Source organism: Oncorhynchus masou, unplaced genomic scaffold (assembly GCF_036934945.1).
Source record: "Oncorhynchus masou masou isolate Uvic2021 unplaced genomic scaffold, UVic_Omas_1.1 unplaced_scaffold_1504, whole genome shotgun sequence".
Lineage (NCBI taxonomy): Eukaryota > Metazoa > Chordata > Actinopteri > Salmoniformes > Salmonidae > Oncorhynchus > Oncorhynchus masou.
This window is the reverse complement of record NW_027005054.1, coordinates 13073-30576: the sequence shown is the minus strand read 5'-3', so window position 1 is coordinate 30576 and position 17504 is coordinate 13073. Positions and strand designations below refer to the sequence as shown.

The 17504-nt window shown below is 38.8% G+C and overlaps 1 protein-coding gene across 1 annotated transcript in view; it reads right to left on the bottom strand.

Annotated features, from left to right (window-relative positions):
* Nucleotides 1-17504, bottom strand: part of si:ch211-67f24.7 (uncharacterized) — a 31576-nt gene that overhangs the window by 3453 nt on the left and 10619 nt on the right. The window contains exons 6-11 of the mRNA XM_064959189.1: nucleotides 17204-17342; nucleotides 15947-16051; nucleotides 15745-15834; nucleotides 15150-15298; nucleotides 9745-9858; nucleotides 7894-8635 (exon numbers count right to left, since the gene is read on the bottom strand). Of these exons, the coding sequence (XP_064815261.1) occupies nucleotides 7894-8635; nucleotides 9745-9858; nucleotides 15150-15298; nucleotides 15745-15834; nucleotides 15947-16051; nucleotides 17204-17342 (1339 nt within the window). The remainder of the gene's footprint in view (nucleotides 1-7893; nucleotides 8636-9744; nucleotides 9859-15149; nucleotides 15299-15744; nucleotides 15835-15946; nucleotides 16052-17203; nucleotides 17343-17504) is intronic.

Genomic DNA, 17504 nt, shown 5'->3' with positions numbered 1-17504 from the left:
CAAAAATCTCAAATTTGGACTCATCAGACCAAAGGACAGATTTCCACCAGTCTAATGTCAATGGCTCATATTTCTTGGCCCAAGCAAGACTCTTCTTATTATTGGTGTCCTTTAGAAGTGGTTTCTTCGCAGCAACTCGACCATGAAGGTCTGATTCACACAGTCTCCTCTGAACAGTTGATGTTGAGATGTGTCTGTTACTTGAACTCTGTGAAGCATTTATTTGGGCTGCAATTTCTGAGTCTGGTAACTCTAATGAACTTATCCTCTACAGCTGAGGTAACTCTGGGTCTTCCTTTCCTGTGGCGGTCCTCATGAGAGCCAGTTTTATCATTGTGCTTGATGGTTTTTGCGACTGCACTTGAATAGATGTTCAAAGTTCTTGAAATGTTCTGTATTGATTGACCTTCGTCTTTAATGATGATGAACTGATAGACTGTGATTTCTCTTTGCTTCTTGGAGCTGTTCTTGCCATAATATGGACTTGGTCTTTTACCAAATAGGGCTACTTCTGTATCCCACCCCTACCTTCTCACAACACAACTGCTCAAACCCATTAAGAAAGACAAAAATTCCACAAATTAACTTTTAACAAGGCACACCCTGTTAACTGAAATGCATTCCAGGTGACTACCTCATGAAGCTGGTTGAGAGAATGCAAAGCTGTTATCAAGGTAAAGGGTTGCTACTTTGAAGAATCTCAGATGTAAAAAATATTTTGATGTGTTTAACAATTTTTTGGTTACTACATAATTCCATATGTGTTATTTCATAGTTTTGATGTCTTCACTATTATTCTACAATGTAGAAAATAGTAAAAATAAAGAAAAACTTTTGAATGAGTCGGTGTGTTTTAACTTTTGACTGGTATCGTATATATTGATATAATAGTGCTGTATATATTTATATATTGATATAATGGTACTGTCTATATTAATATTGATATAATGGTACTGTATTTATTGATATAATAGTGCTGTATATATTTATATATTGATAATGGTACTGTATATATTTATATTGATATAATGGTACTATATATATTGATATAATGGTACTGTATATATTTATATTGATATAATGGTACTGTATATATTTATATTGATATAATGGTACTATATATATTGATATAATGGTACTGTATATATTTATATTGATATAATGGTACTGTATATATTTATATATTGATATAATGGTACTGTCTATATTGATATAATGGTACTATATATATTGATATAATGGTACTGTATATATTTATATTGATATAATGGTACTGTATATATTGATATAATGGTACTATATATATTGATATAATGGTACTGTATATATTTATATTGATATAATGGTACTGTATATATTGATATAATGGTACTGTATATATTGATATAATGGTACTATATATATTGATATAATGGTACTGTATATATTTATATTGATATAATGGTACTATATATATTGATATAATGGTACTGTATATATTGATATAATGGTACTATATATATTGATATAATGGTACTGTATATATTTATATTGATATAATGGTACTATATATATTGATATAATGGTACTGTATATATTGATATACTGGTACTGTATATATTGATATAATGGTACTGTCTATATTGATATAATGGTACTGTCTATATTGATATATTGATATAATGGTACTGTATATATTGATATAATGGTACTATATATATTGATATAATGGTAATGTATATATTTATATTGATATAATGGTACTGTATATATTGATATAATGGTACTGTATATATTGATATAATGGTACTATATATATTGATATAATGGTACTGTATATATTTATATTGATATAATGGTACTATATATATTGATATAATGGTACTGTATATATTGATATAATGGTACTATATATATTGATATAATGGTACTGTATATATTTATATTGATATAATGGTACTATATATATTGATATAATGGAACTGTCTATATTGATATACTGGTACTATATATATTGATATAATGGTACTGTATATATTTATATTGATATAATGGTACTGTCTATATTTATATTGATATAATGGTACTATATATATTGATATAATGGTACTGTATATATTTATATTGATATAATGGTACTATATATATTGATATAATGGTACTGTATATATTTATATTGATATAATGGTACTGTATATATTTATATTGATATAATGGTACTGTATATATTTATATAATGGTACTGTCTATATTGATATCATGGTACTGTCTATTTATATATTGATATAATGGTACTGTCTATATTGATATAATGGTACTGTATATATTTATATATTGATATAATGGTACTGTCTATATTGATATCATGGTACTGTCTATTTATATATTGATATAATGGTACTGTCTATATTGATATAATGGTACTGTATATATTGATATAATGGTACTGTCTATATTGATATATTGATTAAATGGAACTGTCTATATTGATATACTGGTACTATATATATTGATATAATGGTACTGTATTTATTTATATTGATATAATGGTACTGTCTATATTGATATAATGGTACTGTCTATATTGATATAATGGTACTGTCTATATTGATATAATGGTACTGTATATATTGATATAATGGTACTATATATATTGATATAATGGTACTGTATATATTTATATTGATATAATGGTACTGTCTATATTTATATTGATATAATGGTACTGTCTATATTGATATATTGATATAATGGAACTGTCTATATTGATATAATGGTACTGTATATATTTATATTGATATAATGGTACTGTATATATTTATATATTGATATAATGGTACTGTCTATATTGATATAATGGTACTATATATATTGATATAATGGTACTGTATATATTTATATTGATATAATGGTACTGTATATATTTATATTGATATAATGGTACTGTATATATTTATATATTGATATAATGGTACTGCATATATTGATATAATGGTACTGTATATATTTATATATTGATATAATGGTACTGTCTATATTTATATATTGATATAATGGTACTGAATATATTGATATAATGGTTCTGTATATATTGATATAATGGTACTGAATATATTGATATAATGGTACTGTCTATATTGATATAATGGTACTGTCTATATTTATATATTGATATAATGGTACTGTATATATTTATATAATGGTACTGAATATATTGATATAATGGTACTGCCTATATTGATATACTGGTACTGTCTATATTGATATAATGGTACTGTCTATATTGATATAATGGTACTGCATATATTGATATAATGGTACTGTCTATATTTATATATTGATATAATGGTACTGCATATATTGATATAATGGTACTGTCTATATTGATATAATGGTACTGTATATATTTATATATTGATATAAAGGTACTGCATATATTGATATAATGGTACTGTCTATATTTATATATTGATATACCATTATATCAATATATCAATATATACAGTACCATTATATCAATATATAAATATAGACAGTACCATTATATCAATATATAAATATATACAGTACCATTATATCAATATATTCAGTACCATTATATCAATATATTCAGTACCATTATATCAATATAGACAGTACCATTATATCAATATATTCAGTACCATTATATCAATATAGACAGTACCATTATATCAATATAGACAGTACCATTATATCAATATATAAATATAGACAGTACCATTATATCAATAAATAAATATAGACAGTACCATTATATCAATATAGACAGTACCATTATATCAATATATTCAGTACCATTATATCAATATAGACAGTACCAGTATATCAATATATTCAGTACCATTATATCAATATAGACAGTACCATTATATCAATATATAAATATAGACAGTACCATTATATCAATATATAAATATAGACAGTACCATTATATCAATATATAAATATAGACAGTACCATTATATCAATATAGACAGTACCATTATATCAATATAGACAGTACCATTATATCAATATATTCAGTACCATTATATCAATATAGACAGTACCATTATATCAATATATTCAGTACCATTATATCAATATAGACAGTACCATTATATCAATATATTCAGTACCATTATATCAATATATAAATATAGACAGTACCATTATATCAATATATAAATATAGACAGTACCATTATATCAATATATAAATATAGACAGTACCATTATATCAATATAGACAGTACCATTATATCAATATATTCAGTACCATTATATCAATATAGACAGTACCATTATATCAATATAGACAGTACCATTATATCAATATATAAATATAGACAGTACCAGTATATCAATATATACATATAGACAGTACCAGTATATCAATATAGACAGTACCATTATATCAATATATACAGTACCATTATATCAATATAGACAGTACCAGTATATCAATATAGACAGTACCATTATATCAATATATACAGTACCATTATATCAATATAGACAGTACCATTATATCAATATAGACAATACCAGTATATCAATATAGACAGTACCAGTATATCAATATAGACAGTACCAGTATATCAATATATACAGTACCATTATATCAATATAGACAGTACCATTATATCAATATAGACAGTACCAGTATATCAATATATACAGTACCATTACATCAATATATACAGTACCATTATATCAATAAATAAATATATACAGTACCATTATATCAATATATACAGTACCATTATATCAATATATACAGTACCATTATATCAATATATAAATATATACAGTACCATTATATCAATAAATAAATATATACAGTACCATTATATCAATATATACAGTACCATTATATCAATATATAAATAGACAGTACCATGATATCAATATATACAGTACCATTATATCAATATAGACAGTACCAGTATATAATTATAGACAGTACCATTATATAAATATAGACAGTACCAGTATATCAATATAGACAGTACCAGTATATCAATATATAAATATAGACAGTACCAGTATATTAATATAGACAGTACCATTATATCAATATAGACAGTACCTGTATATCAATATATACAGTACCATTATATCAATATAGACAGTACCATTATATCAATATATAAATATAGACAGTACCAGTATATCAATATATAAATATAGACAGTACCAGTATATCAATATATAAATATAGACAGTACCAGTATATCAATATAGACAGTACCATTATATCAATATATAAATATAGACAGTACCAGTATATCAATATAGACAGTACCAGTATATCAATATAAATATAGACAGTACCATTATATCAATATAGACAGTACCAGTATATCAATATATACAGTACCAGTATATCAATATATAAATATATACAGTACCAGTATATCAATATATAAATATAGATACTGTATATATTGATATGGTACTGAATATTTATATAATGGTACTGTACATATTGATATAATGGTACTATATATATATGTATATATTTATTTAAATGTACTGTATAATGGTACTGTATATATTGATAAAATGGTACTATATATATTGATATAATGGTACTGTATATATTTATATATTGACATAATGGTACTATATATGTATATATTTATTTAAATATACTGTGTAATGGTACTGTATATATTTATATATTGATATAATGGTACTATATATATATGTATATATTTATTTAAATGTACTGTATAATGGTACTGTATATATGTATATTTTTATTTAAATGTACTGTATAATGGTACTGTATATATGTATATATATATATATATTTAAATGTACTGTATAATGGTACTATATATATTGATATAATGGTACTATATATATGTATATATATATATATTTAAATGTACTGTATAATGGTACTGTATATATTTATTTAAATGTACTGTATAATGGTACTATATATATGTATATATTTATTTAAATGTACTGTATAATGGTACTATATATATGTATATATATTTATTTAAATGTACTGTATAATGGTACTGTATATATGTATATATTTATTTAAATGTACTGTATAATGGTACTGTATATATGTATATATTTATTTAAATGTACTGTATAATGGTACTATATATATGTATATATTTATTTAAATGCACTGTATAATGGTACTGTATATATGTATATATATATATATTTAAATGTACTATATAATGGTACTGTATATATGTATATATTTATTTAAATGTACTGTATAATGGTACTATATATATGTATATATTGATATAATGGTACTATATATATGTATATATTTATTTAAATGTACTGTATAATGGTACTGTATATATGTATATTTTTATTTAAATGTACTGTATAATGGTACTGTATATATGTGTATATATATATATATATATATTTAAATGTACTGTATAATGGTACTATATATATTGATATAATGGTACTATATATATGTATATATATATATATATTTAAATGTACTGTATAATGGTACTGTATATATTTATTTAAATGTACTGTATAATGGTACTATATATATGTATATATTTATTTAAATGTACTGTATAATGGTACTATATATATGTATATATATATTTAAATGTACTGTATAATGGTACTGTATATATGTATATATTTATTTAAATGTACTGTATAATGGTACTATATATATGTATATATTTAAATGTACTGTATAATGGTACTGTATATATGTATTTTTTTATTTAAATGTACTGTATAATGGTACTGTATATATGTATATATATATATATATATTTAAATGTACTGTATAATGGTACTATATATATTGATATATATATATATATATATATTTAAATGTACTGTATAATGGTACTTATATATTTATTTAAATGTACTGTATAATGGTACTATATATATGTATATATTTATTTAAATGTACTGTATAATGGTACTATATATATGTATATATTTATTTAAATGTACTGTATAATGGTACTGTATATATGTATATATTTATTTAAATGTACTGTATAATGGTACTGTATATATGTATATATTTATTTAAATGTACTGTATAATGGTACTATATATATGTATATATTTATTTAAATGCACTGTATAATGGTACTGTATATATGTATATATATATATATATTTAAATGTACTGTATAATGGTACTGTATATATGTATATATTTATTTAAATGTACTGTATAATGGTACTATATATATGTATATTTTTATTTAAATGTACTGTATAATGGTACTGTATATATGTATATATTTATTTAAATGTACTGTATAATGGTACTATATATATATGTATATATTGATATAATGGTACTATATATATGTATATATTTATTTAAATGTACTGTATAATGGTACTGTATATATGTATATTTTTATTTAAATGTACTGTATAATGGTACTGTATATATGTATATATATATATATTTAAATGTACTGTATAATGGTACTATATATATGTATATATTTATTTAAATGTACTGTATAATGGTACTGTATATATGTATATATTTATTTAAATGTACTGTATAATGGTACTATATATATGTATATATTTATTTAAATGTACTGTATAATGGTACTGTATGTGTTTATATAGTGATATAATAATATCTGCCAGTTAGCAGACGCTTTCATCCAAAGGGACAGTCATGCGTGCATACATTACTAGACAGGGGTCAGAGTTCAAGTCAAAGGTCAGTGTCGACAACCATGGCACTTTGACTCTTTAAACATAATTACGCTTGGGTCGACATCCGCAGCGTTCGCCGTGAGTGCAATCTCTGGGAGCCTTTTAAAGACATGCTGTCGATCGAGAGTGCATTGTGCTTGACGACAACGTGCCATTGATTGAACACAGCCAAGGTTGTATAAAGATGGATAAAGACCTGTTTTGGTGGTTCATCCCAGATGGGTCTGAAGACACTGGTGGTTATGAGAGGAGGTGGTCCTTTAGTGACGTTGATGACTCTGTTCCCATAGGGTCCTGCTGGCCCTGGTGTCTGACCCTGGCCCTCCAGGCCCGCTGGTCCTGCCTGGTGTCGAGGACTTCGAGAAGAAGGGTACGGCAGCCTGGGTATCTGCCACCTCAGACATACCGTCCGTTCTCTGGGCGAATCCCACAGCGACTGCTGCTGCTGTGTGTATGAGGGCTTCAACAGAACAGGCACCTGACTGTCTGTGTCCTCTTCCTCGTCGTCCTCCTCGGTATTACTCGCTTCCCCCTCCCTCCTCAGGGTCCCGTCTGGGCTACAGGTGGTGACGGAGGAGTAGTCGAACACGGAGGTGTCCCCAACGTCCTCCTCCGTGTCACAGTCATCAGTGCTTCTCTGGACCATGTGAGGACCAGGGGTCTGGGGGCCGTGTCCGTGTGCCTTAACCCCCGTAGCCTGGCTCGGAGACTCCTGTCCAGAGTCGCTGTCCCCCCACCCAGGGGGTGCCGTATGGAGGAAGGCGCTGATGTCCCCACCGTAGACCAGGCCGCCGGAGTCACGGAGATGAGACTGGAAGGTCCCCCCTGTCCGGTCTCTGTAACAGCTCTTCTTCCGTACAGTACCGGTAGACCAACGGGCAACAGGCATGCTCTGGCAGCCGGCGGCACAGTTAGAAAGACGTGGCTGTTGTTCCTCTCTAGGGAGAGAGAGAGAGATCACATGAAATAGCTTCACGTCAATTATAACACCACTTACAGGTCGCAGACAGACACTGTTATCCAGTAACTGCAGAGAGTACATGCAGTCATTTTGTTGCATATGTAGCCGATGCGAAATGGCCAGCTAGTTAGCGGTGGTGCTCGCTGGTCGCGTTTCAATCGGTGACGTCACTCGCTCTGAGACCTTGAAGTAGTGGTTACCCTTTGCTCTGCAAGGACAGGGGCTTTTGTGGAGCGATGGGTAACGATGCTTCGAGGGTGACTGTTGACGTGTGCAGAGTGTCCCTGGTTCACGCCCAGGTCGGGGCGAGGGGACGGTCGTAAAGTCTATACTGTTACACATACTATGCCATTTCAGCAGACATTTTGTTGCATACTATGCTATTTCAACAGCCATTTTGTTGCATACTATGCATGCCATTTCAGTAGACATTTTGTTGCATACTATGCTATTTCAACAGCCATTTTGTTGCATACTATGCTATTTCAACAGCTATTTTGTTGCATACTATGCATGCCATTTCAGTAGACATTTTGTTGCATACTATGCTATTTCAACAGCCATTTTGTTGCATACTATGCTATTTCAACAGACATTTTGTTGTATACTATGCTATTTCAACAGCCATTTTGTTGCATACTATGCATGCCATTTCAGTAGACATTTTGTTGCATACTATGCTATTTCAACAGCCATTTTGTTGCATACTATGCATGCCATTTCAGTAGACATTTTGTTGCATACTATGCTATTTCAACAGCCATTTTGTTGCATACTATGCATGCCATTTCAGTAGACATTTTGTTGCATACTATGCATGCCATTTCAGTAGACATTTTGTTGCATACTATGCTATTTCAACAGCCATTTTGTTGCATACTATGCTATTTCAACAGCCATTTTGTTGCATACTATGCATGCCATTTCAGCAGACATTTTGTTGCAAACTATGCCATTTTATCAAACATATTTGTGGCATTTTCTATCTGCAACTTTTGACAACGTTTCACTGCTGATGTTCTGCATTGTGCCTCTCGAGGCCTCTTACCCTCCGAGGGCACCAGATGGCGACAAAAACACACTCACCGTTTCCCAGCAGCATCACGGGACTCCTGTCTGTGTTTCTGTGTGTCCGTGGCAGGGCAGAGCTGGCTTCTGTGATCGCACGACTTGGCACAGGGGCAGGCAGAGCAGCTGCCACTGAAACACAGAGGAACTGCTGAGTGTGGGGGGACGGTCTGGACACTCCAATATGTCGTGCTTCAGGCAGATCTTAAAATAAGCATGACAGTCTATATGAACGCCTGTCTATATGAACGCCTGTCTATATGAACGCCTGTCTATGTGACCGTCAGTATGATGATTGAAATCTCTCCCACAGGATCCCGTGATGGATCTTGGATTTGGAGAACATTTTTTTAATTATATTTACATTTTATATGGGTGTCTGATTATTTTGTTTCTGAAATGTTTGGCCTGTTTATTGGCTTGTAATCGACTAAATTCCATGATTATTCAGGGAATGGTCTGTTTGACAGACCATGAACTGTCAAATTGAGTAGCTGCCCAGTGTGTACATTGTGATTTAGTTCTGAATGGATTCCGTGATTCTGTGTGAAATGGAACCCTGGTCACTATAGGGTTTACTGCTTTAGACCAGGGCCACAGAGACCAACCCATAGGGCCCTGGTCACTATAGGGTTTACTGGTTTAGACCAGGGCCACAGAGACCAACCCATAGGGCCCTGGTCACTATAGGGTTTACTGCTTTAGACCAGGGCCACAGAGACCAACCCGTAGGGCCCTGGTCACTATAGGGTTTACTGCTTTAGACCAGGGCCACAGAGACCAACCCATAGGGCCCTGGTCACTATAGGGTTTACTGGTTTAGACCAGGGCCACAGAGACCAACCCATAGGGCCCTGGTCACTATAGGGTTTACTGCTTTAGACCAGGGTCACAGAGACCAACCCATAGGGCCCTGGTCACTATAGGGTTTACTGCTTTAGACCAGGGTCACAGAGACCAACCCATAGGGCCCTGGTCACTATAGGGTTTACTGCTTTAGACCAGGGCCACAGAGACCAACCCATAGGGCCCTGGTCACTATAGGGTTTACTGCGTTAGACCAGGGCCACAGAGACCAACCCATAGGGCCCTGGTCACTATAGGGTTTACTGCTTTAGACCAGGGCCACAGAGACCAACCCATAGGGCCCTGGTCACTATAGGGTTTACTGCGTTAGACCAGGGCCACAGAGACCAACCCATAGGGCCCTGGTCACTATAGGGTTTACTGCTTTAGACCAGGGCCACAGAGACCAACCCATAGGGCCCTGGTCACTATAGGGTTTACTGCTTTAGACCAGGGCCACAGAGACCAACCCATAGGGCCCTGGTCACTATAGGGTTTACTGCGTTAGACCAGGGCCACAGAGACCAACCCATAGGGCCCTGGTCACTATAGGGTTTACTGCTTTAGACCAGGGCCACAGAGACCAACCCATAGGGCCCTGGTCACTATAGGGTTTACTGCTTTAGACCAGGGCCACAGAGACCAACCCATAGGGCCCTGGTCACTATAGGGTTTACTGCTTTAGACCAGGGTCACAGAGACCAACCCATAGGGCCCTGGTCACTATAGGGTTTACTGCTTTAGACCAGGGCCACAGAGACCAACCCATAGGGCCCTGGTCACCACAGAGACCAACCCATAGGGCCCTGGTCAAAAGGTTGAGCACATAGGGAATAGGGTGCCATTTGGGGACACATCCAGGGAGTCTCTCTTACTAACCTGGGCCTGGGACACAGCCAGGGAGTCTCTTACTAACCTGGGCCTGGGACACAGGCAGGGAGTCTCTTACTAACCTGGGCCACAGAGACCAACACATAGGGCCCGGGACACAGCCAGGGAGTCTCTAACTAACCTGGGCCTGGGACACAGCCAGGGAGTGTCTCTAACTAACCTGGGCCACAGAGACCAACACATAGGGCCCGGGACACAGCCAGGGAGTGTCTCTAACTAACCTGGGCCACAGAGACCAACACATAGGGCCCGGGACACAGCCAGGGAGTCTCTTACTAACCTGGGCCTGGGACACAGCCAGGGAGTGTCTCTAACTAACCTGGGCCTGGGACACAGCCAGGGAGTGTCTCTAACTAACCTGGGCCTGGGACACAGCCAGGGAGTCTCTAACTAACCTGGGCCTGGGACACAGCCAGGGAGTCTCTTACTAACCTGGGCCTGGGACACAGCCAGGGAGTCTCTAACTAACCTGGGCCACAGAGACCAACACATAGGGCCTGGGACACAGCCAGGGAGTCTCTAACTAACCTGGGCCTGGGACACAGCCAGGGAGTTTCTCTAACTAACCTGGGCCACAGAGACCAACACATAGGGCCCGGGACACAGCCAGGGAGTCTCTAACTAACCTGGGCCTGGGACACAGCCAGGGAGTGTCTCTAACTAACCTGGGCCTGGGACACAGCCAGGGAGTCTCTTACTAACCTGGGCCTGGGACACCGCCAGGGAGTCTCTAACTAACCTGGGCCCGGGACACAGCCAGGGAGTCTCTAACTAACCTGGGCCTGGGACACAGCCAGGGAGTGTCTCTAACTAACCTGGGCCTGGGACACAGCCAGGGAGTGTCTCTAACTAACCTGGGCCACAGAGACCAACACATAGGGCCTGGGACACAGCCAGGGAGTGTCTCTAACTAACCTGGGCCTGGGACACAGCCAGGGAGTCTCTTACTAACCTGGGCCACAGAGACCAACACATAGGGCCTGGGACACAGCCAGGGAGTCTCTAACTAACCTGGGCCTGGGACACAGCCAGGGAGTTTCTCTAACTAACCTGGGCCTGGGACACAGCCAGGGAGTCTCTCTAACTAACCTGGGCCTGGGACACAGCCAGGGAGTGTCTCTAACTAACCTGGGCCTGGGACACAGCCAGGGAGTCTCTTACTAACCTGGGCCACAGAGACCAACACATAGGGCCCGGGACACAGCCAGGGAGTGTCTCTAACTAACCTGGGCCTGGGACACAGCCAGGGAGTCTCTTACTAACCTGGGCCTGGGACACAGCCAGGGAGTCTCTAACTAACCTGGGCCCGGGACACAGCCAGGGAGTCTCTTACTAACCTGGGCCACAGAGACCAACACATAGGGCCCGGGACACAGCCAGGGAGTGTCTCTAACTAACCTGGGCCTGGGACACAGCCAGGGAGTCTCTTACTAACCTGGGCCACAGAGACCAACACATAGGGCCCGGGACACAGCCAGGGAGTGTCTCTAACTAACCTGGGCCTGGGACACAGCCAGGGAGTGTCTCTAACTAACCTGGGCCACAGAGACCAACACATAGGGCCCGGGACACAGCCAGGGAGTCTCTTACTAACCTGGGCCTGGGACACAGCCAGGGAGTGTCTCTAACTAACCTGGGCCTGGGACACAGCCAGGGAGTGTCTCTAACTAACCTGGGCCTGGGACACAGCCAGGGAGTGTCTCTAACTATCCTGGGCCTGGGACACAGCCAGGGAGTGTCTCTAACTAACCTGGGCCTGGGACACAGCCAGGGAGTGTCTCTAACTAACCTGGGCCTGGGACACAGCCAGGGTGTCTCTAACTAACCTGGGCCTGGGACACAGCCAGGGAGTGTCTCTAACTAACCTGGGCCTGGGACACAGCCAGGGAGTCTCTCTAACTAACCTGGGCCTGGGACACAGCCAGGGAGTGTCTCTAACTAACCTGGGCCCGGGACACAGCCAGGGAGTCTCTAACTAACCTGGGCCTGGGACACAGCCAGGGAGTCTCTTACTAACCTGGGCCTGGGACACAGCCAGGGAGTCTCTAACTAACCTGGGCCTGGGACACAGCCAGGGAGTGTCTCTAACTAACCTGGGCCTGGGACACAGCCAGGGAGTGTCTCTAACTAACCTGGGCCTGGGACACAGCCAGGGAGTGTCTCTAACTAACCTGGGCCTGGGACACAGCCAGGGAGTGTCTCTAACTAACCTGGGCCTGGGACACAGCCAGGGAGTGTCTCTAACTAACCTGGGCCTGGGACACAGCCAGGGAGTGTCTCTAACTAACCTGGGCCTGGGACACAGCCAGGGAGTGTCTCTAACTAACCTGGGCCTGGGACACAGCCAGGGAGTCTCTCTAACTAACCTGGGCCCGGGACACAGCCAGGGAGTGTCTCTAACTAACCTGGGCCTGGGACACAGCCAGGGAGTCTCTTACTAACCTGGGCCCGGGACACAGCCAGGGAGTCTCTTACTAACCTGGGCCCGGGACACAGCCAGGGAGTGTCTCTAACTAACCTGGGCCTGGGACACAGCCAGGGAGTCTCTTACTAACCTGGGCCACAGAGACCAACACATAGGGCCCGGGACACAGCCAGGGAGTCTCTTACTAACCTGGGCCCGGGACACAGCCAGGGAGTCTCTTACTAACCTGGGCCTGGGACACAGCCAGGGAGTCTCTTACTAACCTGGGCCTGGGACACAGCCAGGGAGTCTCTTACTAACCTGGGCCACAGAGACCAACACATAGGGCCCGGGACACAGCCAGGGAGTGTCTCTAACTAACCTGGGCCTGGGACACAGCCAGGGAGTGTCTCTAACTAACCTGGGCCACAGAGACCAACACATAGGGCCCGGGACACAGCCAGGGAGTGTCTCTAACTAACCTGGGCCTGGGACACAGCCAGGGAGTGTCTCTAACTAACCTGGGCCCGGGACACAGCCAGGGAGTCTCTTACTAACCTGGGCCCGGGACACAGCCAGGGAGTCTCTTACTAACCTGAGCCTGGGACACAGCCAGGGAGTGTCTCTAACTAACCTGGGCCTGGGACACAGCCAGGGAGTGTCTCTAACTAACCTGGGCCTGGGACACAGCCAGGGAGTGTCTCTAACTAACCTGGGCCTGGGACACAGCCAGGGAGTCTCTAACTAACCTGGGCCTGGGACACAGCCAGGGAGTCTCTAACTAACCTGGGCCACAGAGACCAACACATAGGGCCCGGGACACAGCCAGGGAGTGTCTCTTACTAACCTGGGCCTGGGACACAGCCAGGGAGTGTCTCTAACTAACCTGGGCCTGGGACACAGCCAGGGAGTCTCTTACTAACCTGGGCCTGGGACACAGCCAGGGAGTCTCTTACTAACCTGGGCCCGGGACACAGCCAGGGAGTCTCTTACTAACCTGGGCCCGGGACACAGCCAGGGAGTCTCTCTAACTAACCTGGGCCTGGGACACAGCCAGGGAGTCTCTTACTAACCTGGGCCTGGGACACAGCCAGGGAGTGTCTCTAACTAACCTGGGCCCGGGACACAGCCAGGGAGTCTCTAACTAACCTGGGCCTGGGACACAGCCAGGGAGTCTCTTACTAACCTGGGCCTGGGACACAGCCAGGGAGTCTCTTACTAACCTGGGCCACAGAGACCAACACATAGGGCCCGGGACACAGCCAGGGAGTCTCTTACTAACCTGGGCCCGGCCATTCTTCCTCCGTCTCCCCATCGAACATCGTCCTCCAGGATGAGGTGACAGCGGGAAAGGATGCTCCTCAGGACCCTCTCTGACCCCTGGAGGAGGCTGCAGTCTGGGTGATCGCTGTCAGTCCACTGCAACAGACTCTACAGGGGAACGGGATTATGCTCAGAGACACAGATATATACTAGAGTTGCATTCTGGGTGATCACTGCCTGTAGACTAACAGACTCTACAGGGGAACGGGATTATGCTCAGAGAAACAGATATATACTAGAGTTGCATTCTGGGTGATCACTGCCTGTAGACAAACACTCTATAGGGGAACAGGTTCCAGTCAGTGAACCGCAATAATATCAAAATATATTCCATTTAGCAGACGCTTTTATCCAAAGTGATTTACAGGAGTGTATACATATTCACATGGTTGGCCCCAGTAAGAAATGAGCCCATGACCCTGCTGTTGCAAGGGCCATGTTCAATTAACTGAGTCATACTTCTTCGTGTCACCTGTCCATTTGAGATTATCCTCACTGGATTGGCTATCATAGAGAGACACTCCAAAAAGAAGGAGAAGGAGAGGTGGACCAACCTGAATAAGGGTTAGGTAGCTGTGGATTCGAGAGACTGGCGCCAACAGCAGAGAGAACAGTTGAACTTCCTCTCTTTCCTTCGTATAGCTCTGTAAACAACGTGAACGTGGAGACATTCAAAATCCCTCACCGCCACCATTTTGAAAGATAAGACCTGTACATTATTAAAAGATCCAGTAACAACCTAGGGGATTTACCTACCTGTGTGCTTTGTATTTTCCCATTGAGCATTATTCTGTTGAATTCTATAGAAAGAAATGTGGCCAGAGCTGTTGTGTATCCGTGGTAAATGTCCAAGAAAGAGGACTTGAGGAGACAAACAGGAATAGTTGTGAGGAGGATATAGATGAGATGTAGATAGATATGTATTATAATCTCTATCTACATCTATCTACAGTTTGAAAGAACAACCAAAAATATTTGTATTTATTTATTTTATTTAACCAGGTAAGTCCGTTAAGAACAAATTATTATGTTACAATGACGGCCTACCAGAAGGCCTCCTGTGGGGACGGGGGCTGGGATTAAAAACAACTAAATAAAATACAAATATAAATAAAATATAAATATAGGACAAAACACTCATCACGACAAGAGAGACAACACTACATAAAGAGAGACCTAACACAGCATAACATGGTAGCAACACATGAAAAACAGCATGGTAGCAGCACATAACAACATGGTAGCAACACATAACAACATGGTAGCAGCACAAAACAACATGGTAGCAACACATAACAACATGGTAGAAGCACATAACAACATGGTAGCAACAAATAACAACATGGTAGCAACACATAACAACATGGTAGCAACACATAACAACATGGTAGCAACACACCAACATGGTAGCAGCAGAAAACATGGTAGCAACACATAACAACACATAACAACATGGTAGCAACACATAACAACATGGTTGCAGCACGTAACAACATGGTTGCAGCACGTAACAACATGGTAGCAACATAACAACATGGTAGCAAGATAACAACATGGTAACAACAAAACAACATGGTTGCAACATTTTTTTAATCTTTATTTTACTAGGCAAGTCAGTTAAGAACAAATTCTTATTTTCAATGACGGCCTAGGAACAGCGGGTTAACTGCCTGTTCAGGGGCAGAACGACAGATTTGTACCTTGTCGGCTCAGGGGTTTGAACTTGCAACCTTTTGGTTACTAGTCCAACACTCTAGCCACTAGGCTACCCTGCCGCACATAACAACATGGTAGCAACACATAACAACATGGTAGCAACACATAACAACATGGTAGCAACACATAACAACATGGTAGCAACAAATAACAACATGGTAGCAACACATAACAACATGGTAGCAGCAGAAAACATGGTACAAACATTATTGGGCACAGATAACAGCACAAAGGGCAAGAAGGTTGAGACAACAATATGATAGTCAAGATGGGATTTCTGTATGTTTCCGTACTTACATCATTGTGGCCTACGAGTTGGACAAAGATGTCTCCCACCAGGCCTTTCCAGTCGTGAGCAGACAACCTCTGCTCCAGAGTGTTTCTGAACAGAAGGTGGCGCTGCAGCAACTCCTCCACAAACTTCAGGTAATTCTGACTAGAGGAGAAAACAAGGAGAAAACACAACGAAAAAACAACGAGAGACAACAAGGAAATCCCCAAAGAGTTAGTATTTAAGGGACTGTCAACATGGCCTGATGGCCAATTGATTGACAGGTGATTACCGGGGTGTCTGCATCCCAGTGGCCACCACATTGTT